The 27,926-nt window shown below is 39.3% G+C and overlaps 1 protein-coding gene across 1 annotated transcript in view; it reads left to right on the forward strand.

Annotated features, from left to right (window-relative positions):
* LOC124159508 (discoidin domain-containing receptor 2-like) overlaps positions 1 to 26,168 on the forward strand; it is a 574,242-nt gene extending 548,074 nt beyond the window's left edge. The window contains exons 15-20 of the mRNA XM_046535367.1: positions 1,581 to 1,703; positions 6,418 to 6,527; positions 19,360 to 19,584; positions 20,288 to 20,380; positions 22,322 to 22,463; positions 23,034 to 26,168. Of these exons, the coding sequence (XP_046391323.1) occupies positions 1,581 to 1,703; positions 6,418 to 6,527; positions 19,360 to 19,584; positions 20,288 to 20,380; positions 22,322 to 22,463; positions 23,034 to 23,330 (990 nt within the window). The 3' untranslated portion in view covers positions 23,331 to 26,168. The remainder of the gene's footprint in view (positions 1 to 1,580; positions 1,704 to 6,417; positions 6,528 to 19,359; positions 19,585 to 20,287; positions 20,381 to 22,321; positions 22,464 to 23,033) is intronic.
* Positions 26,169 to 27,926: the final 1,758 nt, after the last annotated feature.

Genomic DNA, 27,926 nt, shown 5'->3' on the forward strand with positions numbered 1-27,926 from the left:
AGGAAGGGAGGGAGAGAGAGAAAGGGAAGAGGAAACGTCGCGGCGGTGGGCTGGGCATGCAGAAATAGTTTGCGGATGAGGAGGAGATGTCTGAAGGAGCGGGGAGGTAAGGCAAGAATGAAACCGTGAGGGGAAAGGGAAGGCAAACGGTGAGTGGGAGTTTTAAGGCAAAGTTCTGAGCGGACTTGACGGCCTGTGAGAGGGCGGGGAGGTAGAGAAAGGGTGCTGTGGGAGAGAAAAATGGAGGCAAGTGCCAAGGGGGTTGGATGAAGTCTGAAAGAGAGAAAAAGGAGACGTAAAAGGCCATATGAAAACCGACGGCGAAAAGTGACGCCGGCCCCGGCCGTATAAAAGATGGAAATTGGGATGATAGAGTGAAGGTAAGGGCGGGCGGAAAGGAGAAAGACGGGGTGGGGAGAGAGAAAAGGACCACGTACCAAAGGGATATTCGGCTCAGCGTAAATAATGCGAGAGGTAAAGGAGGGGGAGGGAGAGCTAAGGAAAGTTTTTTAAGCTCATCGATGAATTTGGAGGTGGAACAAAAGGAGCGGTTCCTCACAGGAGAAAAATTCAAGAGGACGAATAATCCTTCCATGTCTATGTTTTCGCGAGTTCACTAAGCATGGAAAATCCTTTTTCTCGCCATTAATTCGTCGTCCAGTTCTCCTAACTTCTCCACATCAGCCCTGGTCTCTAAAGTGTAACAATCAAATACCCAGCATTTAGCAGTTGTCAGAGTTGGACCAACTTTCTGAAAAGAGATTAAATGGTAAATCTAAAAGCAATGGAGGCTGACCCAAGACCACATTTCCTCCCTTTCAGTTAGTTAAACTTCGAATATACCGATGAGTGCGACATTTCAACACGGCTCCATAAAAAAATTATTTTAGTTTTGGATCGCTTATCAGAATTTTCTTGGGTCAAATATCATATTTAAATGTAATTTGGCACAAATGAAGTTTGCTTCAAGTTTTGTGAAATAACTGCTGGTAAATAATTGACTGCATCATGGACAGAGGAAATAGAGGGAGCCTGATTGTTATGCGACGACAAAAGGGTCCGCTATTGTAACTGCTCCCCTACTAACCAAGCGTAAATGGAAGATTACGCACCATTTTCCCGAAATAGTAGATTCAGTTGGTGCAAAATGACCTTGCCGTCGACGCACCCTTAATCTCAAATCTACTACTAGTAGATTCAGTACGTATAAACAACTCGATTGCATTATTTCCCTCCACAAAACGTGCTATTGTGGGAAGTATTTGCTTTCCTGCTTCATTAACAAGCTGATTACGAAGTCAAAAGCGTGCCATGCAAATTGCAATTGACTTTACGTTTAGTACACCCTATGAGCTACCTATTGTCACATTATATGCTTTGGAAGGAACACTTACTTACATACTTTATCCGTTTATACTTAAATAAATAGTCTGAATGAGAGTAAGACTTCATTTCAGAGCCACTCGGGCAGTACTGCTGCTTAAACTGTTTCTTTCATGTTGTCACTATAAGTAATAATCTTTTTAATGAAGTATTCTCTTTGTCGATTATCTAAATTTTCTCTGTTTCATTTATTGCAGTCACCAAGCCAACAAGAGGTTTTGAGTGCTCTGAAGAGGAGATTGGAGCAAACTGCGGTTCCTGAATTCCCGAGACATAGGCTAAGAATGCTCACCAAACTGGCCGATGGCGCTTTTGGGACGGTAAGTAAATTTGACACTATGAAAATTCTTAAAATCTTGTCATAATAGTCATGATTAAAAAGTAAACAATTAGAAATGACTGTGAATTTGGCTGAGAAATAACTTTTTCTAAAATGTTTTACTGTACATTTTTCACGGAGCCGAAAAGCTTCGGTTGTCATTAAAGAAAACCATGCTTTAAAAAAATTTTAAATTTTTATGATAAGATATTCACATTTAAAAATATTCATTACAAACACAGTATAGATTATTATGATTAGGCTAGTGTGTCACAGCATAAGCATAATTGTCACTGACCCCATACCCTCAGAAATCCTAGCTGCAGATTGTCACTACCTGTAGTGCCATTCTATCAATGAATAACAGATATGACAAATGATATACGTAAACGCCAATGATCCAAAAGAATGCTCCGATAGTCAATGCAAATCCTTCACGGTCCTCCTTGTCAAAAATGTCCTTTTATTTCCTTCAGCCGTGCCAATTTCGCCTCGGTTCAAGTCACGTACTTGATCCGCTGCACAGCACTCCATCTCATTGTTACTTGAGTGGCTGTCGTGTTCACCTTTCAAAGGAAAACGAATCGTGGCGTATTCCTATTTTTACTTCTGCGAGCATTCGACGGGGTGTGAAGAAGCCCTCTGCCCCCCCGAGGCATATGCTCTGTCCCTTCGACAAGAGCAAGGATAAAAATATAAAAAAACTTGCGTTCCGGCTTGTACCTCTCCAGCTTTAACCTTCCCCCTCCTTTCAACCCTTTCAAACCCATCAAGAATCGCTCCACTCACCTGACGTTAAATGGGTACATCCTTTCGTAACCATCCGGTCGGGAAGCCTATTAACTGGAATCCAGCTGGTACCGATATGTTCGGAGTACATTAGGCGTGGGTTCGGCAAGCCGGGTCAAGCAAGAAATACACAATAAAAATGGACAAGGGCATTATTTATATGCATAGCTTTTACTTCAAACTCTCTCAATCTCGAAAACCAAACGGATACACGGGGAAATAACAGCGGGGAAGACAGCGGATGCCTTTTGTGTGGCGTTAGATCTGATTCGTACAAACGAGTCGTGCTGGAGGTCTTGAAAAAATAATCTTTTGACGGATACATGGCAGGCGGGGACATGGTGATGGGCGTATTACATGCACCAAAGACTCCGTTATATTCAATCTTCGCCTTCGAAGGGAGTGGCATGAGATTGAAGGAGAGGCGAAAGCGATGGGTTGAGGAAGGTGATCTTGCCTTCTTTGCGAGACGAATAAAAAAGTCCCGAGGAAAGGTCCTTGCTGGTGGGTTCGGCGCTCTCAGAGTAAATGATGCGCGGAAAACATAAAAAGAGCGGCGATAAAAGATAATGGGGGTTAATTGCGCACGGGGGGTTTCCAAGAGGTAAAGGGTAAAAAGACAAAGAAAAATACTCCGAGGAGTCAGGGGACAGCTTTAAAACCTTGGAGTTTCCTTCTCAAAAGTTTTATTTTTTCCCTTCCAAATGACACGTCCAACCTTCCCCTCCTTGTCGTCTTCTTTTTATGAACAACATCTTCAGCTGTGGTTATCGGACCTTGTCAGCCTGTGATGTAATTTATTTTTCACTCTAAAAATACATGCATATCAATGAGAGGACGGTAACACTTTACATAACTTCTGGGGATGAATGTTTTTCATAACTTTACTAACGAGAGGATTAGTTTCCTTTAATTTACAATTCATATTTTTTTTATCTGAGCCAAAAATTAAATGTGATGTCACTTTGAGCTGGGAGGAAAAAGTTATGCGGATCTTATTGAAGATTCCATAGGCAAATGTTATTATCATCTTTTTTATGTTTGAGGTTATATTTTACTACATTTTTAATCTAATTAACAGCCTACCACATGTCTAACTTCATTTTTTTTATTAACTAGCTGACCCGGCGAACTTCGTACCGCCTAACAATCAATGAACTTACAGTTTACTTACACCAGTTATAAATCAAGAGCGGCTGTATCGTTTTTAATCAAGTTTAATTTATTATAATAAAATAATCGTTTTTAATCAAGTTTAATTTATTATAATAAAATAAGGATACAAATTCAATAAAACTACGTAAATGAGTACCAAAATTGCTTGTCAGAAAGATATTTTCTTTTTTGAATCTACACAGGGTGGATCGAAGCACGTTTACGCGGATTTTTTAAAATAAATTTTCTTACGTTTTAGCTTAAGAAATTTTGGGCATTGTGGTTTAATGAAGCAGTTCATGAAATAAAAATTATACGCATTCAGTTGTTGGCTATTAGCGTTATTAGCTGTAAAAAATGTTTTTAGGTCCAAGTCTGTTGCATACACTTGGCCCATTCAGGGGGCAGATTGACACAACCCCAGACCGACGCTTAACTGATGCTCAAAATCGTGAAAGAAAAGCCCCTATGAAGCAGCATTCGCATTAAATGACTTAAGGCGCGCCAGTTTTAGTATCTCTGTTTGGAAAAAATGCAATGCGTAAACGCACCACGGTGAGCCCTACACATTCGGGTTTAATGTCTTGCGTCAAGCACCTTCTGATAAACAACACTTTTGGCTTTGTTATCAGGCGCAACATGAAGCGGATGAAGCTAAATAAATATAGCGAAGCAAAGCAGTGACGCAGCGAGGGGAGGTTTTGGGGGATAAACCCCCCCCCCCCCCCCCAAGAGCTTAAGAGAGTTTTTTTATGAAAGATTTTGTTATTAATATTAGGGGGACGGATGACTAACAAACAACACAGATTTAACTATTCACACAGCCGCAAAACCCACTATTTTGAACCATTTATCTTAAAAAATGTCTGGGGGAAGTGCCCCCACACTTCCCGCTTACCTTAGCGAGTTTTCTATACCCTACAGACCCGTAGTATTAGCTGCGCCCAAAACCCCATATCCCACCTACGCACTTGAAGCGAAGGAGGAAATACAGAGGATGGTTTATCGACTCGTGAACATAGCACGTTAAATTGACCATGAGAAAATCATGGGTTTTCATTAGCACATGAGCACAAACAACACAAAAACTGAAAGACTGACCATGCGATTTTTAATCGTTATCACGAATGCAACACGAATTGGAAATTGAATAGGTTTAAGCTCATAAGGGCATATGAATTGAGATCATGGAATCTTCGGAATGAGGACTTCCTCACCTTTGAATTTCCTTTGAGTAAAGTTACGTGAATCACATTCATTACCAATTTTTTTAATCACCAAACACGTTCCGTTGGATAGCTATGGTTGGTTTATGCTTCAAAAGATCATGAACACAGAAACTACATTTTTTCTGTAAATTGTGCCTTGGTAAGCCAGGTACGTCCAAGGACTTAAAATATTCAGATAGATAGTTGGTGATTTCGTCTTCGTTTGTAACACATTTAAAAGATTCGAACCCATGCAGAGTACGAACTATTTGAATTTACCTCGTTTTAGTCATCCACATCTTCGTTCTTGCTCGCTAAATCAACCATCTTAGATTATTTTGGTGATCAATCATATTCTGGAACTCTTTGTTGATGAGCTCACCTCCCGCTGAAACTAATTTGCAATCATTAATGAATTAAAACTACTCGATTCCTCGACAGGAACACGGACATTACCGTTTGTCAACAATTGCTTGGAGATTTGTTTACAAACACGGTAGTGAAGTGTCAACTCGAGCTAGGCCACGGCTGGGCTTACGATTAGCTCGAATTAATTTTTTTTAAATTTGATTTCAATTTAATTAATATTTTGAATATATGTAGTAATTAAAATGTTATTTTGTTACGAAATTCAGTTATTAAAGTGGTAAAAACAAAACTAATTATTTTATTTGTAGTTTTGACCGACTTATCAATTGTTGTTTACTATAACTCCTAAAAGCATGTCCATATGAAAGAGATGAATTTTTTTGTGAAATTATCCTTTTTTAATGGCCTATATGTTAACCCCGCCTGAGACGAATCCAAAGAACCAAATCTCATTGACATCGGTGCAGCCGTTCTCGAGTTATAAGTGTTCTAACTAACACGATTTTCGACTTTCTTTTATTTTAGATTAGAAAACGTTTGTATGTGAAAAAGCAAAGGGCTGTTTTTAGGGTTTTCCCGGCAATTATTCGATTTTTTCTCGCCGTAAGAACCATCCTTGGACTTCAACGAACATTTTAAAAAAAGAATTGGCCAAATTGGTCCAGGCGTTGTTGAGTTATGCGCTTACCAACACATTTTGCGATTCATTTTTATATATAAGATAGTACAAGAGAATTGGAAATTTGGATGAGATTACTTAATAAAGAATGCTAAATATTTATGAGAGAGTCAAAACCTCGAGCAAAAAAACCATGATAAATATATTTTCCTCGTAAAAAATATTACGAAATAACCGACTCTTGGATATAATAATTAGTCATATTAATGAGAAATTAATTAGGAGATAAAGATATCCCCCAGAAGTCGTTGCTCTCAGTGCACATAAATCGCACCTTGAAAGTCTTTCGTCGTCATTCCATAATGGGTCATTTACCTCGGACAATGTTATAGGAGTTTATAGCCGCCCCCAAGGCATTCCCACAACTGGCTTTGGTGAATGGCGACTCAAGTGTACACTAGAATGGGAATGGAATACTAGTCCCCTCTGGATATCAGCGGCACATGTGTATTTAATTCATTGCTTTACTCAGAAAAAAAGCTCACTTGACTGGATTTTCTCCTTTCCAACCGCAGGTGTACGTCGCGGAAGCGGATGGCATCCCGGAGTACGGCTGTGCAACATCACTAGGGAAGCGACTCGTGGCCGTCAAGTTCCTGCTGCACAACGCCACGGAGAAAGAAAAGTAGGTTCATCGCTCTGTCCTCATGCATTTATGTATCACTTGGGCATTGAATAACCATTGTATCTTCGTTTAGTTATTACGCAGTTTCCGGAAAATGACGGAAAGCATCCGCATATCGACGTATTATTTCAATTCGTGATGTGTTCACTGACAACTGAACCTCAAGACTTCGTTTCTGCTTCAGAAATACCAAGACGGAGGTTAGGAAATTATTTTCCACTGCTTTTCAGACGCTTTCATAAAAATAGTCGAGGGATTTGTTCCTAATGGCAATGTTATTCGCTAAAATTTAGAGTTTGTTAGCTCCTGTTAGAATGTTCCATTAATTTTTCCTATATGCTATATTTTCTTAAACTTTCGGCCAAATAGACAGTGAAAAATAGTATGTGAGTTCATATTTTTAGGCGTAAATCGTAAAAACTTTAAAAAAATTAATACATTAACGGTAGCTTTTCCTTAATTTCAATAGATATCGAAGCCAAACCCATGTTGTCATTTGAGGTAATAAAATTGTATATTTTTCCAAAAAGCGAATGGGTTTCATGCTTCCAAATTAGGCTAATTTCTCATCCTGAAACTATTAACGCGCCAAGGATCTAAAATAATTTTAATCTCAACGATGTAAGTTCTATATTTTTCGTAGAATGAATCGACTATGTGGTGATAGAAAAACATCCTCGTAAATTCATTTTCACAGAGTAGCACTCAGAAAATGGTCCTCCAGGTGATAATATTTTGTCCCACAAGGAAATTTTGGGTTGCGGATGACTTTCTGTTAATGATTCGTGCAATGTGCAATTGTACCCTGAAAAACAATCAAGTTGCCAATAATTAATAACAGGGTTTCTGGGAAAATGATTATTACATGTGTACTAAGGTTCTTTGTTTGAATTCTTGATTAGTTCCCAATAACTAAATCAAGGTTTTGATCGCTCGCGCAATTTCAAGCAAAAGAAGATAGTCGTCTGCTCTGCCATCTATTTTATGAAGGGGATAAAGTAAATTTTGACTTTGGCACCGATTCAAGTTACGCATACCACATATGTACGTCGTTCGTTTATCGCTTGCCGTTATCCAAGGATATACGTAAGTAGTTTTAACTGAAATCCATTTCTTCCAAATCACCTGAAGTATTATTTGATTATATAGGCAACTGATTTTTCCTGGAAAATCATCTGAATGAAATCTGAGAGTGGCATATTTATGGTATTTACAGTCGGTGAGATCTCTCCATTTCTTTGTTGGAATTCTGACCAGATGAAATGCTTGTAATTACAATAAATTTTAGATTTTATATTCATTTACCAGCAAGTCAGTGAGAAACCAGCAAGTTAGCCAAGAGTTTAAAAATACACGTAAACATAAAAAAGCGAGTTTTTCGCAGATGTAAGTTACCATTGTATTGAAAATCTATGCTCGTAAATTGAATTTCACAAAATATCTCCGAATAACTGTCCACGAGGTGTCGATAGCTTCTACCGATTGGAAATTGCGGGTAGCGGTTGACTCTGAATGAGTCATTGAATTTCAAGAAAAATGATTGGAAATTGCCTGAGTGACCACAACAGTGATTGCCTTGTCCCGTATTTCCAAAGAATTTTCTCTGCTAATCAATGTTCCCATTATGTTCCCAATCTTTATGTAATCATGGGCTGAGTCACTTGCAGAAATAGTGTGCGCTAGGCATAAGGCTCGACTTAGCACATCCATCTGTGGTTATAAGGTAAAAAGAAATACGGTCCTCAATATGAAACCGACTAGATTCATTTTTCAGTCCCTACTGTTCCAAATGGTAATGTTGGAAAACATTACCACAGTGTTATGATGTGATTTCAGTCAATTAGGCTTGATTACACAGTTTCGTGCCCAAGGTATCTGATAAATTTCAAAGATAGTAATTTTCCCTAGCCGATGGCCTATTTTCAGTCATGACTGTGAATCATAGCGACGCAGAGAAACTTTTTCCAATCTTGTGGTTAGTCCTGGATTAGCCCTACGATGAATAACCCTTCCACTAACAATACTTCCTTTAATGGAGATATACAGGGAGGAATCCCGAGTGGAAGCGGTAGCGAATGGAATTAGTTATAGTGAAATCAATTGAATAAACCAGAATTGAGCATAAATACTTCCCTCATTTACATTCATGACGTCTCCAAATAGAAAGATGATGAAAACCGTACGAGAAGGTACCTACACTATGATGGAAAGTAAAAAATTCCTCCCATAATGTAGATAACCCTTCCACTAACAATACTTCCTTTAATGGAGATATACAGGGAGGAATCCCGAGTGGAAGCGGTAGCGAATGGAATTAGTTATAGTGAAATCAATTGAATAAACCAGAATTGAGCATAAATACTTCCCTCATTTACATTCATGACGTCTCCAAATAGAAAGATGATGAAAACCGTACGAGAAGGTACCTACACTATGATGGAAAGTAAAAAATTCCTCCCATAATGTAGATACGATTCCTACTACATTAGTGCCAGCACTGATCAATTATCCGAGTCTGCCAACCATACTGCAGCAAAAACATTGCTGCTCGACCATGAAGAGCACGAGTGATAGTTAGCGGGGGAGTGCCTACGGTAAAAGAAATGGGAAGGGGATTGCACTTGCATTTGAGATGGGGGAGGGGTGAGGTGGAGTGCAGTCAGACAGAAAGCCGAGTAGACGAGACGGCAGAAATAAATAGAGAGAGAGAGAGACTCAACGGAGTGTGGGTAAAAGTTCAAGCGGTAGCGGCGTCGGAGAGTTGAAAGAGCGGGATTTGCTGCCTGAACTTGGTCGTGGAGCTTCGGGGCGAGCACCTGATGGGTGTTCCTCTCTCACTACGATCACTGCCGTGGACGCGAGCTTGTATGTGTGTATGCTTAGCTAAGTGGCCAGCTGCGTCGACGTCGCTTTACACCCGGGACGCAAGCCAGCGCAAAGAGAGAAAGAAGAGAGGGGAAAAAATGGAATAAAAGGATTCGAGGAGCGTTAAGTCCAGGGCGCGTTTATATATATATGAAAGGGGTCTGCTAGACTCACTTCTTTCAGCGCCCCATTCTCTTCCTCCTTTACGCATGCACTCCTTCGCCAAGTCCACTACTCCGACATAACATTCGCTCTTTATCCGCCCGACCCACACGACACGCCTCCACCCTCGTGCAGTTCACGAGCCGGGAAAGAATCACAAAGAAGCAGCGATTAGGGTGGCGCATGTTTTTAGCTCCGCGTCCTCACGCGACCTAACCCGTGCCTACTCGACCCTCTATAGAGGTGGATTCGCGGTACTTTCATTCCATTTTTTTTTGCCTCATTCTTCATTTAATTATTTTTGTCCTGTTTCAAGGGTGGGGCAAAAAAGAAAATTACTCGGGGCTGGGTAGGTGAAATACCTTTCGAGAATGGGTAATGGCGAAATGCTCAACCTTATTCTACTCGATTTTTTCTCTCCAGTGTTCTTTTTTGACTTCGACCATCTAGTTTTTTTTGTTTTTTTTCCCCCTCCTCCTCTTGTTTTTCCTGCGAGGAAAAACGTCTTTCATGCTTCGCGGAAAGTAAGATGTCTCTTTGAACCCCCTCCACCCTCTCTCCCACTCAACCACCCCTTGAGATCCATTCCCGGCAAAACCCTTTCACTGCCGCGTATTTCTCTTTCTGGGGTCGCATTCCCCGCGGTCCCGTATGTGGGTGCGCTCAAGAGTTCAAGAGGTGGTGGTTGGTCTCTTGTTAATGGAATTCCTTGGGTCGGATGGAGAGACAGAGAGAAAAAAAAGGGAGGAAGTTAAGTGTTCCCTCGCCCCAACCCCTTTCCCTACTCATTTCCTCACATCCCCCTCCTCCTCCTCTACTCCTGCATTTACTTTCTTGTCCTCGATGAGAGTCTCTCTTTCTCTCTCTCACTCTCATTCCAACTTTTTTTGGTTCTTTTGTATTTTTTTTTGTACTCCTTCCGCAGACTGGCAAGTATAGAGTAGGAAAGAGCGTGAAACCACTTTGCTGCCGGGAGCACGAGTAAATGGAAATGCAGCCATATATTAAGAGGCAGTTCCATTAAGAAATTCCCGTTTTCCGTTTGCAAAACGCAGCTAAACCTTTCGTTAGTGTGGCAGTAATCGCTCTTTACCACTCACTCGAAAGCAATCAAATGTTTTCAATGGAGAATTTAGCGTCTTTTTATCTCATTTGCACGTGTTTGACAAAGTTTTAGGTTCCTACCCAAAAATTGGCCACTATTACGTTATATTTGTGTGAAAGCATTGTTAATCCTACAGCTACAAATTTTATACACTCAATCAAACGAAAGGAATGGTCAAATACCAATTCTAACGTTTTTTGTCACAACTACTCTAGTATATGACTGCAAACTGCTTTTTATTTTATGCTTCAGTGGTTGAAAGTGTCGATTGCTCAAACATGAATTAGGTTGGCGTTTCCTATGAATGTTTCTTCAAGATAATAATCAAAATCATGTATCACCGAACCTTTTTTTCTAGAGGGAAATGAGACAGTTTATTAGAGACATTATATACTCTTACCTGAGTAACTGTGGTAGCTGCAGGTGGCAGCTGATGAAATAGTGAAAGGAAAACTTGTTTCTTGCTTCGGGCAATGGCTTTAAGGTTAATCAAAATGAAAAGAAAAGAATTCCATCCCGAAAAAAAGTTTATTCAGTGGCACTGAATAGATGCATCTGGTGAGTTGATGTGGAAGGAATAATGAATCAGGTAGCTAACTATGTAAAATAAAGAATGAAGAGAGAGGGATACTTTGAAATTGTGTCAAAAGCTACGGCAAAAATTGAATACTTTGCCACATCCGAATTCAGAAATTCTGAGCATCCACGTTTGATCATTGTCGTATTCATAATTAATTCATAAAATGACCGAAATACAAGTTACTCAAATTTTTGTATTTAAAAAAAATAAAAATACCAGAAAAAGGAATCGGTCATACACCGAGAACAAAATTACTTTGGTGCTCTGGCTGGAAAGGAATGTGCAAAGTGCCTGCCCTCAGTGGCGGATCAGGGATAGAGACAAGAGTACGATTTTTTCCAGTGTAAATTGGACACCTAAGAAGGGACTATAGTCCCCTCTAGCCCCTCTCTGGATCTGCCACTGGATTGTAACATACCAAAAAGTCTAAAATAGTACCTAAGTTTAGAGCTAATTTGTATTTCAATTCGTAAAAGTAGGTAAATATGTTGGAAAATATAGTAAAATACTGTTGTACAAAGTGGTAATACCCAAACACTTCGATTTTATCTAATTTGTGTTTCAACCCAATGGGGGACCATAGCCTCCTTAGCCCTAATAATAATAATAATAATCACCTTAACCGCCCATAGTACGCCACTGCCTGCCCTTAAGTTTCCCATCAGCACGATAAAAATAAAACCAAATACCAAAAGTTTTCCTCTCCTATGATATAATTAAAAAAGCTATTTATATTTCTTCAGCTTGCCAGGTTAGATTAAAATTATTTAGTCCAACAGGGCATGCAATTCGCATGGTTAGGTCAAAAACATATGCGTTGGCGTGCCAAAAGAGGAAATTACGAGCTATAACTCGTCTAGCAATCTCTGTTCATGAACCTATTTCCCTGAGTTCCTGTATTTTCTGGACAGGCTGACGCGGGCGCGACGCGACGTGACTAGGGTGCATGTTTAACCGTGGAGAGGGACGGACGAGGGGCAAGCGCCTTCTTTTACGTGGCGCTTCCTCTGGTGACATTCGGGGAAGAATTGATGTTGGTGGAAGGAGGCCATAGGTGGAAACGATAAGGAAGATGGGATGGAAGAAACCATTGTGATGCGGGTGGGATTGCGTGAGGAGGTGGTGCGGACATTGCGAGCCCGTAATAAAAACGAATGCCGGAAGGCGTTGCAATTAAAAATCAAATGCTCGAGGGCTTACGGGGACGTCCGGCCCAAAATTGCGATCGAAAATGGGCATCGTGGGTCGATAGCCGCAACTGGCCGCAGTGGTGGATGAGACATTTCTTCTTACTCATGACGAGAGACATCAAATAAAGCCTCTAAAACCACATAATCCAGCTATATAGAATACTATCTAGGAAAATCGATTGTATCTTTCAAGTTGCAAATTCATGTTATTAAAAAAAATAGCCCACGATAGTAAATTTAATTAAAAAAAAACTTACAGGCAGCAACAAAAATATCGTCCCTAAATTTACATAAGAAAGTGAGGAGGATTGATTTCTACATTTTTTCGGGTTTTCTTTCCCGTCAGTTGGCTTGTGGACAACAGAAACTTAAGGTCGAATGTCGAAACTGTTGCCCACAAGCCAACTGACGTGGAAGAAAATCCGGGAATAAAGCAAAGGTGAATCCGCGGAATCCATCGCTGTAAATTGAAATTAAATGCTAATAAAAACATTTTTTCCTCTATAAGGAAGAAAAATTGCCCTGTAGCTGAAAAGTGATATCCTCCTTCGATATTAGAATTCAGAAAACTGACTTCAAATTGTTTGAGCTGTTTCGTATCATTCTTTTCTCAAAAGAACTGTATGAAAATGACGTCTAGGTTCTGAGGAATGATTCATTTGCAATTGATTTACGATAATAGATTTCTAGCTGCATTACTTGGAAGTTAGAAAATGTACACACTTATACGCACGCACTTAGCCACAGTTTTACTTTCGCTATCGAATAATAAATTGATATATCTGAAGCTATAATAAACCTTAAAAAAACGATGTGAATTGTACAACGGATACTAATGACGGGTATGTTAAGCTTCAAAGCTTAGCCAAAGTGATGCATTACATTCCATGCAATTAATAAAACTCGGACAGGTATTACATCCTACTTTGGAGACAGGACAACATGTAAAGAGCATCTCCCCCCTACGCCGTTTGTCCGGATCGCAATGATTAACGGATTTCGAGTGAAATGAGCGAAACGGCGAGGAGGCACAACAAAGGACGACAGCCAGCATTCCTCCACTCCGCCCGACAACACGCGCTCCTCTGCGTGGGGGACCAACCAGCAAACCACCGTCCCCAGCGACGTAAGAATTCTATTCCGTACAACGTCAACGGCCACCTTTGTTGCTTCATACAAATTTCCCCGCAGTCAAGTAAGCGGATAAAAAGAAATAGTAACAATGCAATCGCAGAGGAGAGAAAAAAAAAGAAGAGATAACGCAGCGAAAGGGACAATGGTTTGTAGGGAAGGGAGCGGGCGCAATATTGGACGAACATCACAAAAACTATTTGTTCAGCGTCTGCGCGTTTTCCGAGTGGTCCAGACATCAATCTACCTTTCTCTTCCCTTAAACGTATGAATGGAGTCGTCCAGGAGCGCGCGTGTTCGGTGGAGGGAGGGATGGAGGATCCCGGGATTTATTTATTGTCTCGCATAGCTCATACTCTTCTTGATGCACAAAAGAAACGATTCCGTTATATTATGCCCGTGCGGTGAACGCGACGTCAATGTACCCGAAACGAGTTGCAAAAAAAGTACTTGGTTGGTTGGAATAAGCGTGTATTTCTCATCCGGAATGAGGGAAAAAAAGGAGTGATGCCAATGAATAATATCATTCCGTCATTATTGCAGCTTTGAATAGGAGGACATGAGGAAAGAAGACAATGGCTTACAACTAAACAAATTTTAAAATAAAGACCAAATATATTAATGAGCTACTAATAAGCGTTGATATTAAGATTTCCGATGCCTTTAAAGAAATAGTGGCGATCTATCCGAGGACCAAATTGAATTTGATAATTCATTAGCAATGCATTCTTGAATCGTCTTTTTTTAATGTCTTTAAAACTTGCCTGCTTGGTATCAAAAAAGCCGCTCATAATCCTGTTGCAGCAAAGGGTATAGAGTTAATGAATGAGAAGCACAGTAATATTCGCAATAATGCATTAAATGATTTTGTGGTTTTCCATTACTCATTACCAGTGAATTTCGTACAGTTACGCCTCATTTTCTTCGTACATGAAAAATTTAGCTGGGTGAAAAGTAAAATGTATAATTATGTTATTGATTTTGTCACAAAATTAAACTTAAAATGGAAAATATAATAAATTAAAAATTTTCGAGCACCTTGTATAAAACTCTCTGCTCCAACTGGCACAGTAATAAATAATCGAGTGATTAACATTTGGAAAAAAGAGGTTCGTGAATAAATGGATCGAAACATGGGCCAGCGTTGCTATCACCGTGATGATATCAAGAGTTTATTTTTAACCATGGAATCGATGGACGACAAAAAGTACAATCTGCTCAAGGAGTTTACAGTTGGCTAAAACAATTTAAAATACTATTTACAACCCTAGAAGCTGAAGGATGTACAGATGTCTACGTTCCGGTAACCCTAATTGACACATACAAACGATGTTTTTAGTCACTTTGTACGAAATGAATCTCATAATACTGAAATAAGTAACTTATAAAATTCCAATCATTCTATCATTTCACAATTACTTGCCTACGATTGTTTTATACTTTTATGCATATGTTAGAGTGAGGTTTTGAATTTAGAATCAATTCTCCACCTAAAATTGTGGCAGAAATAGCTAAAATTCCTGCAGCAACTCTGGCGCTCACTAAATTAGGAGATCTTGTGGTTTCAGCTCATTCGCAAAGGAGGCTACATTTTTACCGGGAGGCACTACCTCTTGATGGCAATCACTGAGATCAACCGACTCTATGGCCTGCTTCTTACGACACGTATTTTTCTCCAGGGAGCAAACGCAATTGTCAATTCGTCGCAAGGGTTCATGTTTTTTGCCCAGCATCCTTCAGACCTTCATGGACTAGGGTAGGCACTTATTTTCAAAAGAAACAGGACCCACAAGGCTGTGCGGAACATCTTTTGATTTGTCACACTAGCTATTCGACGGTCCCCTAAAGAAAAGACGACCAGAACAAACCCAAAAAAACCAGTCGGCTACATATTTTTTGAGACCGAGAGAGAATAGATAGGATACCTATTATACCCTAAGCTTAAAAACATAGAAGAAAGGCGAGAACCGGATTACGCGACAGCTTTCGTCAGGTTTCTCATAATTTACACTTCCGGTTGGTAGGTTAGGATGGAATGGCATTAAATAGTTTTGAGTCGCGTACTTACGTGAGCAGCAGAACATTTGAGATAGCCTGGGGGTTCTACCGAGGTTTCATCGGGAGACTTAAACATAGGATGAAAAGAATGGCACTCTATGAGCAATGTTGCTAAAAACCACTCACCCTTTCACACTGTGGCGAAATAAACCTCGAAGTGAACAGAATGCTGAGCCAGACGCTCGACAAAAATCACCTACCAGCTGAGGACGTTTTATGTACCGTCTAGAGTCGCTTCTCTCCATGTGAGGAGCTCAGCCAAGCCACCAATCCGCAGTGAACCTTTCCTGAACGCAGTTTCTATAGTCTATCCTGAAATGATTCTGCGAAGTTATTTTCGGTCCATTTTCTTAAATTTTTAAAAAATGTGACGCATTTACCGCAAACTAGTATTTATATCTCTCTGGAATTATTAATTTCATTGCCATTTTGTGGAAACTGTGCTTTATGGTTCACATGTGCTAATGTTTGTTCACCACTGAATAGCTCAATCAATTGTGCATTATGTGGAGAAAGTAGTGGAAAGTATGACAAAAGAGGTGGTAATAGCAAAATTTACCTGGTAGAATTCAAAGTTTGACTATGATAAATTACAAACTTGTCTTATAATAAGATTGAGAAAATTAAATTTACTAAAAGAATATATTTCCGAGAAACCGTTTTAATAATTTTTTCACTTTCTGAGTTAGTTATTACACACACTATATGACGCAGTTTGAATAATAACCACTAACATAAACAATAGGAATGGGAGGGCATTAAGTATTATATATAGTAAAACTTGAAATAACCTACACGACACGATATATTTATATTCCATTAAAAACGCGGGTATGTGAAACGATTGATAAAAATGCAGTAACTTGTTACGAAATTAGATTTAAGAACTATTTTTAAGAGCAAAGGATGTTATTTTTATAACACCCTTTGAATTATTATTTCCAAGGTATTCATCGAGGTATATGATAACATTTAACTACCTTGGGCTCACTGAAACTCGTCAGTCAGGCAACAAAGAAAGTTGATTGCATGGTAGTTGCAGTAGCAGTTTAACACCGCTAAAATTATATGTAGCCCATACTGCGATATTCGTCAAGGCTGTCAATTTTCAGACGTAATGATCATGTGAAGTTTCATTTCATCTTAAATGCATTCACCGACTAACTTAGAAGAGTTTTCACCTTGCCATCAATTTTGTCTTTCATATAAGATGTCATTAATAAAATAATGCGTCAATATCTTGGCTAAAGCTTAACTAGTGCAGTTGATTTTCCTATTTTTCAAACTTTGTTAGGAAACACTTGGAAGAAGGGAGTAAATTATGTTCCTCTTATTAGTAAATGAAAGGCATTACCGGAACCGAGACCTCCATACACATTTATCCTCCATTTCACCAACGCTCGCCTTGAAAATAAAACGCTACGGAGCTTGCACTCGTTAACAGAATCCATTTCTCAATGCAACGCATTAAATGCAAAACTCATTGGCACGTTAAGGCTTAAAAGCTTTGTAAAGGGACTGAAATGTCTCAAGAGTTACACAGAAACGTAAGGGGCTGAGCAGAGAGCTAGAGTTTTGTGGAGGAAAGGGTTGCAGCAGAGGAGGGTTGGGAGGGATGAAGGAAAGGGCTAAAGTAGGAGAGAAATGTAGGAAAACCGTGGAGGGGGTGAGAGAAAGAGGGGTCTTAATCAAGTGGGAGGGAGGGTGGTTTTAATTAAAAACAGTACAACATGGTCGTGCTTTGATAGCGCAATCAACGCTTCTCGCGGGCTCTCGAGGGATTTCTGGAGCTGTCGCACGTGTTCAGAGGCAGCACCCAATTAACGCGAATCTGATTTACGGCAACGTCAACCACCTGTGACGAGTTCCCCAAGCTTCCGCATCGACGAGCTTCAAGTAGTCCTCCAATGGTCGCCACCGCCCATGCGACTCCCACGCCAATCGCACATTCCCCCTCGTTACTACCTCCCATCCTTCCTAGCTTGATTTCAACATGCGCTCTCATTAGCCCCTTCTGCCTATTCGCCAACGACAGATCCTTTCGATGAGATCTTGCCTCAATCTTACCTGTCACCCTGGGGTCGATTTGAATTGCGCTGCACATAATGATTTCACTTTTTACGTAGGCTGGGACTGGAAAAATAACAAAATTCTGAATCTACCTTAGGCAAGTATAAAGGAATTATTCTAGTATTTGTATACTGTAGCCTTATATCCCTTTTTATTCAATGCGAGCGCTTAACTTTCCCACGGCTTTCAATTCCTGCATCCTCTTTGGGTTTTTGCAGTATTTCTCACTAGGTATTATGACGTATTACGATGTATTCTTCATATTTTCCTGACATCATACTTCTTAGGAAATTACTAGTATATGGTCCTGTATTTTGCAAAACATGTATAAACTTACGTTGCGTGCTACTCCATTAGGGATCTGAGTGACATTGATACTTCTATATACCATTTCCATAGTAAAGAGGTAAAAAACGAAGTATTTGAGGGGCTCATCAGGATTCGGGGGGAATTCTGTCGCCTTCCTTTCTATCAGTTCGCTTGAAGACTGGAAATTTAAACGAAGTAATATATAAGTTAAACGAAACTGAGAAATCACCCCTCCTACACGTGTTTCTTTGAATTTTGTCAGCTGGAGGGACGAGACACCAGGCGGATGGAATAACCAATGGCAATTACTCTATATTAAGCAATTTTCTTGACGACGGATGCAAGACTACTGCCTGAAGACGTTACGAAATTGACTTTTACTCACCCTTCTCAAGAACTGCGTCGGCTTCCCTTCAATTACCGCCAACTCTCCACGGGCAGAAACCTACGCAGCTTTTTTTCAGGCCCCTGATTTGCATGAGAATCATGTTGAAATTCTAGTTATATCAAGCAGCCTGTTTTAATAAAGAAAGAGAGAGTGAGGGAGAGGGGTTGGGAGGCTGCTCAGCAGTTGAATGGTGGTCGACGAGGCGAGCGAAAAGTGCGGCGGCGTGCGAAAGAGCGGCAGCCGACAAAAGAGCGGAGACGCGTGAGCACGGTAAGAGCATAATGGACGCGACCCCAGGCCTTTCATCCGCCGTGGGATCTCCCGACTGACAGCAGCAGCAGGCTTTCATTTTTATCATCACCCCATAGAACTGGAGAGAACCGACATTAGCCATTACCTCATCCTCACCCGTGGATATTCCATGAGCAAAGCTATTCATCTGCAATTCCATCACACAAAACAATTTTGCACCTTTACTTTTACTGAAGTGTTAAGAGATGGTGGCTACGGGACTTGGAGTGTACCAGTAAATTCATCACATTTACTGAGTATATTTAATATCAATTTCTAACACTCAGGTAGTGTACATAGATGTTTGAAAGCCGAATTAGGGTGTTTTTCAAGCAGAGATATGACGGAATATTTTTAAAATTAAGTTTTATCCAGTATTTTAGTTCACTCTGTACCAGCTATGCTAAAATAATATGCTATAATCATTCTCAAACATTAAAATAGCTATGTTTTATTCTCATCAGATATTTCAGGGCATTTTTCCTCCATTTATGTCAAATAAATGACTCTTTTTGTAAGCTTACGGTGCAATTTAATTTAGCAAAGACGCTTCAGAGTAATGGAAAGAAACCACATAACTAACCTGGTTGGAAATGAGGATTCGAGTATGATTTTGGTACCAGTCTTCAAAATTTTACAAATATATGTAATTCTAATCTAACTCTATTTTTATTTCGTCACAGGGCGGATTTCCAGAGAGAAGTTCGGATACTGGCAGCCCTAGAGGATCCGAATATCGCTCGCGTTCTTGGAGCGTGCGCGCGAGAGGAGCCCCTCTGCGTCATCATGGAGTACTTGGACCACGGCGATCTCAACCAGTTCTTGAAAACGCACGTTCCTGCGGAGGGATCTGTCGCTAAGACACTGCCACCGCCAACCCATCACCTTGCAGGGGTCAAGACTCTCAGGTTAGCAATCATAACCAAGACGTAATGCACAAGTAATGCTAGCGGGTAATTTGGATACCATTTTTGAGTATGAATGTGCCATATTCTAACTTCTTTTCTAAACGCCCCAATTAATACATTCATTGGCCTTCCATGAACTCATGATTTTTGCTCATAATTGTATTATTTATCAATGAGTAAATTTTTATATGAATGAATGATAGGGAAATGATCATCACCTAACCAAGTACGGCGTAATTATTTGATTATTCCTTAATACGAGAGCGCACTATCCAGCATCGAACGTTAAAAATACTGGAGGGATTTTACAGACCCTTATCCTCGGCCTCACGGAAAAATAGATTGATTCGCTAAAATAATATATATGCGTGCCAAAACATGATTTTACTAAATTCCTTATTCAGAGGTTCGTGTTTTCATCTCAAATACATCATAGGAGTGAATTCACTACAATTATTATGATATGAATGAGTAATGTAGCCAAATAAATGTACTAAAGTGAAAGCTACAATAAGTATTCATTTTTAGGAGATCAATTAATATAGAATGGCAAATAAAAATATTTATAAACCGTACTTTAAATTCCTTGACTTCCATCTCTCAAACGATCAAACTCTATAAAAATGCTTCTTTGAAGACGTGCGTTGAAGTTCAAAGGAAACATGCATCACAGTATTTAATCCTGTTTTATTTTTTGTTTCAGCTTCAACTGCCTGCTCTATATGGCCGCACAAATCGCATCCGGAATGCGATACCTCGAAACGCTCAACTTCGTGCACCGAGACCTAGCCACGAGGTAAGGACCTTAATATTCCACTTCCTTGTTGTCTTCAATGCTTATTTTTTTGTTCGTAACAGCGAGTAGTCAAGCTCGTTGTGGAAATTTATGACGAAGCGGTCTCGCAGGTAACAATGTTTCGAGCGGACAGCCTCCTCCAGACCGAGGGGCCCTCCCTTCCCCATGATATCTCCCCCGTCTAACTGTCCGCCTCGCGTCTAGCGGACATCTAACCGGAAACCGATCCTTCCTCTCCTCCCACGCACGTGATCCATTCTTTTTTATCGCCCTGGTGCGCTGCCGAGTCAATGCGGACGAACACTTCGGAGGCCCGACGACTTCCTCCCGTTTGCGGAGAGGAAATACTTTTGGGAGGGCTGCTTTGAAATATTGACCGCCGCGGAGCGTCACCTTGCATTTCGTCGGGAGATAAGGAGGTGCGGTGCACACAGAAGTGTCGTAAAATGGAGGAAGTGGACCCAGGCATCGGGGGCCAGAGCTTGATGCGTTTTCCAAGGAATGAAAGCATGGCTGTGCCTTGAATCGTGAAACCTCTAAATCAGCAGTCGTTGGCATCGAGAATTAATTGATACTACTAGGGTTTGCGGCAGCTGGGTATACCATTGGGGAATACAGCCATTATACAGGGTCTATAAGGGTCCAGATCATCAATAAAATAGTGCAATGAAAACTGTTAGAGAGGGAGTCACTATCAATAATAAAAAGCACAATGTGGTAAAATAGCACGTACCACCGTGGCGTTTGAAACTCGAACGAACTTGCTAAAAGTACAAATAATTGATTTAAATGTAAGTACCACTCTAAATAGAACTAGATACAACTAGATAAATTTCTCTTCGCCCTTACATTCATCCGTCAGTGGTATTAGCGGCTATCCTAAAAATGGCCACGAAGCTTATTGTTTGGCGTAATTCAATTCGTTTAAGGTAAACAAAAGGATAAATCCTGTAGATAATAGGGATATATGCTACAGTTTGGTTTATAGCTATTGGCTACGAATTACTTTTACAAATCTTTAATTGCACGAAAACACGCGGCTTTACTACAGATAAAACCTATGCCTCTTCATCGCCGTTTCTATAGACATTTACCAAGGCAAACGGGATGCAAATAAAATACAACCTAACAGAAATTAGGTTAAAATGGGACGACTGAAGTAGATGAATTTAAAACGCATGTAAAGATGTAAATTTGACGTCCGAACAGGTTTATTACCGATTCGAACACGGTTCCTGAACCGTGAAATTTTAAATTTTCCGATATCTTTTCAATCACGAATCTATGAATCACTGGAAGACAGTCTCTAGTGAACCGTGAACATTCGAAATAACAAATGCGGCACGTGAGATGCAAGAGTGTATGATGTGGATCAAGATAGTTTCAGAGAGAATTCTAAGAAAGGAATACCCCCTCCTCTCAATCCCATCAGTAACGCGTTCGTGGGAAAGGCAACCTCTGACGCCCTGAAACTGGCTAAACCGCCAATCAACGGTAATGGGATGATTATAGGGTTTTTGGAGTCCTTTGGTGAGCCGCCAGCATCCAACACGGGCATATCTGTATTCTTATTTGACCCGTCATAGATACGTAATATGCCCGGCTGATAGATATCGTTGTAGCTGGGCATCACAAAAAGTAGCGCGCCCCATCAGCCTTCAGACAGAATCGCCCTCATGTCACGAGAAGTGATATCTTCAATTAACTTCGAGCGCTTTAATAGATTAAATGCTTCCTTGATGGCTATCAATAAAGCATGGTTCTGGTTCAGTGATGTAACAAATTGCGATGAAATAGTAGTGAAACAAGTGACGTTATTAGTGTCTACTTTCATTATGCAAAGAAAAAAATGTATACATTGTGTAAAGAAATAATAGTTTTCCTACGTGATGGTACCATTGGCTAATGCAAAAAAAATAATTTAATTTTTTTCTCTTTCAGGAATTGTTTGGTAGGTAAAGCTTACCAAATCAAAATATCCGATTTTGGCACGGAAAATGAAGTGTACAGCGGTGATTACTACAAGGTGGATGGAAAGATGGCAATACCTATACGCTGGATGGCGTGGGAGTCAATTTTCTTGGTAACTATCAAGTTCAATATTTTTTTCGCTTTGATACGAAGGTATTTCTCGAAGTAGGTACAATATATATATTCTTCTTGCAGTCAGAATACAATTAGTATTGAAAATTGAATATAATTTCGCAACTGGCGTTTTTAATCGTATTTAATTGTGCTTCTCCAGAAAACTAGTATTATAGAGGCTACATTTATTAAAAATATCTTGCTTGAAATATATTTTTATTTATACCCTCTTGACAAGTTTAATCTATTAAAATCTGAACATGTCCTGATATTTTGTAGCTGTTTTTTTAATAAATAAATAATTAGGAAGTCTGATACGAATCAAGGCATGAATTTCTAAAATATAACATTTTCTGCTTTTGTTGTATTTTACTCCTTATTTCCTTCAAAACAAAGCAAAGAAAACTTAAATTATGTCATCTGTGCACAGAAATTTGAAAAATATTTATTCGAGCCATGTGAAGTTCAATGCTTGTACACGTTCCCACTGGCATCACTGAAGTGACTCACGAAGAATCACTCGCATCCGTCATTCTCTAACATTTCTCCTCCATTTTCCCCGCCGCAGGGCAAGTACACGACCAAGAGCGACGTCTGGGCGTTCGCCGTTCTCCTCTGGGAGATCCTGACACTGGCCCGCCGAAGGCCATACGAGGGACTGACCGACTGCCAGGTGGTGGAGCACCTCCACCACCTCGCCGAGAACGACTCGCAGTTCGTGCCCCTTCCCAGGCCTCCCAACTGCTCCAAGGACATCGCGGACCTCATGACGGAGTGCTGGAGGAGAAACGACGTGGAGAGACCCTCGTTCCGGGAGATCCACCTCTTCCTGCAGAGGAAAAATCTGGGATACGCCCCCACGTAAGATGGTCGTCCTCCGCCGGAGAGAGCTGGGCGCGCCAGACTATATGTCGGACAGAAAGGTCGCACCTTGCAGTCCGATCCAAATATATTGGATTGTGAACACATTCTCGAGGGATCTTAGGTAGCCATGGTGGTGATGCACGCCCTAAGAGTTGTGCATGAGGAATCCTTAAGAAGGTATACCAGAATTCCTAAGTGCTCCGGAATAAGTAGCAGTAAGGATTAACGATGACTCGTACAGACAATCATTTCAGCTCGTGTACCCTGCAAAAGGGTGGACCCTTGTATGATGATGATAATAATAATATAAGTAGATAAATATATATACATATAAATATAATCCTGAGGTATGAAAGGCACAATGTGAGAGATTGAATGGCGGAAAGTGTGATTATGTGTGCCGAGCACCTTTGCTTTATGAGGGTGTCTGTCTCCCAGCGTGTGAATATTTGAGGTATAGTGTAAATAATGCAGCAAAATGTGTACTTTATTTTCGTCAATTATCAAAGTCACCCGCTCTTGCTGTGGCCGTTGTACCTGTAGTGAATATACCGGTCCCCATTGTTTAGACCATTCCCTTGCGTTACTATAGCAGGCCTACGGCTACTCTGATGTCAAACCAAAGATCTACGACATTCATATAGAACTGGATGGCAAAAGAAATAGTTGCGAAGGAAAAGAAAGATTTATGCTCACCGCGTTAGTCGTGGAATATTCTGGGGGTCGGAGTTGCTCGAACAATAATGTGTATAAATGATCGTAGTATGTAGATAAATGCACCGAGAGTTTTATCTTCTTATATTGTGTAAATTAATGCGTTGTACATATATTTTTCCTTGTTAGGCGATTCGAGCGCAATTATATCTTTCCCTTTCATAAACAGGCAGGAAAGTCGAATAACAACGACACAGTAAGCTTTTTACAGGGTGCACAACGCGTGTATGACAGCAAATAAATAAATATTATAATATTTAAATCCTCTCATGTTGTTATGGGAAAAGAGACGAATGCAGGTGACGATTGTAGAAGAGAGGATTCGACCAATGGTTTTAATAAAAATGAGAAGTGAAAAAAATGTAATATTATATTAGTTATATTTGGATCGAATGAGAGGTGATCGTTTTCATTACCTAAGGTCATTAAAACTGGTAGTTTGAGAGTTGGTTGATCACGCAAAGACTTACTATGTGTGTGTGTGTGTGTGCTACGCACTACCTTTTCTAACTTGTGATATAACATGAAAAAAAATTGTGAATAAAAATCTCATGTAGGCCCCTGCGATACTTATTTATCATGCATAAATAAATATCCGCTCACTCTCTCTTACCCAGCATTTCTTTCATGGTAGAAATTTAAAATGAAAAAGTTACGTTAGGTGAAAATCTGTACTGCACTGGAGAAGCGTGCTGCCAAAATTTAGAAACGGCAACCTTTATAAAAAAAATAATGTGCGATAAAAACTGTGAACTGAATGTTTGTCAAATCTTTTTTCAGATACAAATAGTGAGCAAGAGTGTGTGAGAGATCTTTTATTTGAAATTTGAGAACTTCTAACCGCGGATCACTTCTGTGCATATATATTTTCTACTGTAGAAGCTCTTTCCCCTATTCTTCTGGAAACCGACCAATAAACTATACAAGAAATTCCCTAGATTTTTTCAGAAAGATTGAGTCAAATAATAACAACAACAATATCGCCGATTGATGTGTTTCTAACGCTTTCTTATGAAGATAGTGTAATCAAATGGTTGGCAATGAATAAAGCATTAGGTGTGTGTAAATAATTTTGAATTTATTTAAAAAGAAAGTGATCATTATGTAGTTATCTTTAGTGCTATTTAATGTATTGATGAGGAATGATATAGTTTTTCTAAGAAATGATTTTTTTAGGTGCATACTAGTCAAAAGGAAACGCTTAGGTCTGATGTTTTCCTATCAGACTTCGAAAAGTTTCATTCACGAGAGCATAGTGGCTGATTTATTTCCTTCATAAAGCGACGACAGTCGGTTTCTTTCACACATCGTTTTTTCAACCTCGATGCTATGAAAAAAGTAAAAATTTTGTAATTTAGGTTCGTAAAAGTATACATAAATATATAATTAAGTAGAATTGAAACGTGCATCGATGTCAACCTCATTATCGCCGATGCATGAAGAAACAAAGTGACAGTTAACAATAAATGAACTTTGAACACTGCTTGGTGATACAACCCTTTTCTGAAAAAAATGGGAGCTATCAACATTGCCCGGACTACAGTGTTTGTGTTTTAAGCCTAATCAGGGGGCCTAGTGACTGCCTGCAGTGTAATAAAATTTAAAAATGCAATGAATACGCAATTCAGGTGTTTTACCCATCGAAAAATATATTTCGCCCGAACGTCATCGCAACCATGAGGTACATGAAAGTGAGCTAAAACCTGCACTTTCATCCTCCAAAACCATACGCGTGAAGCTCAATTTTGTTTGTGTGTGCTATAAGTAAATTAAGTACTTTTGTGTATAAAGTTGGCAGGAAGAATGAATTTTTTTTTGTGGAGACGGGCTGTGGTTAGTCAACGCATTTTTGTTACTTTCTAGCAGCATCTGAGCAACGTAAACTAAGTTGTATTTAAAGAAAAAAATGATTGAAACAAAGATGTGGAATGGTTGGTATGGTGATTATGAAGTTGTGTAAATCAAGATTTGTTGCAATCAAATTACATATCACCATTATTACTGAAATACATGCGGAACTGTTGTATCAATCCCTGAACACCCTTAACGGGTGAAAATGATTTGAATGACAATGTGTGTGCGTGAGTGTGTACAAAGATGGGGAATAAAATAAATGTTCTGCTTTTTTAACTTGTTTGCTTTGAGACCCAACACTTAAAATCCTTAATGGTCCGTAATAAGGTGAAAATATATACTGAGTGCATTTAATGCAATTGGTCTGAAAGATAAAACATAAAATTCTTCTACTACGTATTACGCTCTGTAGTAGTGGGAATGAAAGACTTTTCCATCATTTAATTTAACGCTGTACTTACTTTTATAAAAAAATATCCTTATTCGGCGTTATGATTGGATTAATTCACCAAATTTAGATACTTCACATTAACAGTTTTCCAGTGAAAAGTATTTAGACGAATAAAACATTTCCCAAAAGATCCAGCCATCGGAAATGGAATTGTATTACTTTCCTTAATTTCCTTTTATTTGGATTAACATAAAACTTATGACTAGCATCAGTGACCCAATCACTTTTTGCTTGAGGTTCATCTATCATAAAGGCATCAGGGATGGAAAATACTGTATTCGTGTCATCAATTACCAATCATCCATCAGGTAGGTGATCATTGAGTTTATTTTTTGCTTCTCCAATAATTTTGGACGCAGCCTCTAATTTGGCATGGAACACAACGAATTTTGGCTGCAGTGATAGGAAAAGTTGGTAAAATGAGAGTGTGAAAAAGAATTTTCATATAAGTTCTCAAAAAAATCATCATTTTTACGTTAGGTAATCATAGGAATATGGTCCTCAGGAGAGAAAAAATGTTTCCCAACTAAATCTAATCTGAAGATCTCGTTGTCAGTATATGAAGCACACATGGGATGTTTACTTTTATGTAACTGAATGATACTTCGGTTTAACATTCCCAACCTTAATATAAATCTACTTGAAAAAAATATGCCTGTGGAAATATGTTGACAGGCGCATACATTTAAGTGAATGTAAGTTCATTTCATCCTGTAAAAACTTAATTATGGAATTCGTCCTATTTATTTCTTAAAGTTTTTCTGAACTTTGCCTCTTGTAATATAGATGAAATCGATCAATTAAATCGAAAAATACCAATATTGGATGCAGTGGATCATCTACCGTGAGTAATGACAAAATTGTTCCATGGATTGTGACCTCATGAAAAAAGTAGGTACTACACAGCAAAATTCCTTTTGGAAGACTTTAACTTACACATACTTGTGTTTACACACATTATTTTCCTCACCCAGGTAGACACAAGACAAGAAAACTACCCATAATGAAAATTTATCATGATTTTTATACATTAAATTTACCATGAATCAAGGGTATGAAACAGGATTGATTAGTTAATTTTGATCTATAAAGGAAACAAATGTCCAAATATGGTTATGATTAGACGACTATCGAGGTTGAATGTACTTTAACGTATTTATTTTTAAATAAAACTCTAACATTATCATTGCTCACATTGCATAACACTATATGCAAACCATCTGATAAATGCAGTAAAAGTCAATATAAATATAATATTCTAATAAATATATTATTCTGAATATTATTGGTTATTCATCTGGAATAAGCTTACCTGCTGTATAACCTTAAGCAACATATTCTTTTAATTTTGAAATGGTGATACAATTTTTACTACTCGTGTACTACTCGGATACTACTCGTGACTTTTTTTAGGTGAAAATACAACTTTGCTCTGTATTTTATACACAATATACAGTACCGTTGATCATGAGCACAAAATCATGTGGTAATTCAAACAATCGCATCCTCTTATTGTACTCGTCCTTTTCTAAATCACTCTATGCTTACTTTTACCTCCCTCTCGAGCATCTATTCATC

The sequence above is a fragment of the Ischnura elegans genome, chromosome 1 (genome assembly GCF_921293095.1).
Source record: "Ischnura elegans chromosome 1, ioIscEleg1.1, whole genome shotgun sequence".
Classification (NCBI taxonomy): domain Eukaryota; kingdom Metazoa; phylum Arthropoda; class Insecta; order Odonata; family Coenagrionidae; genus Ischnura; species Ischnura elegans.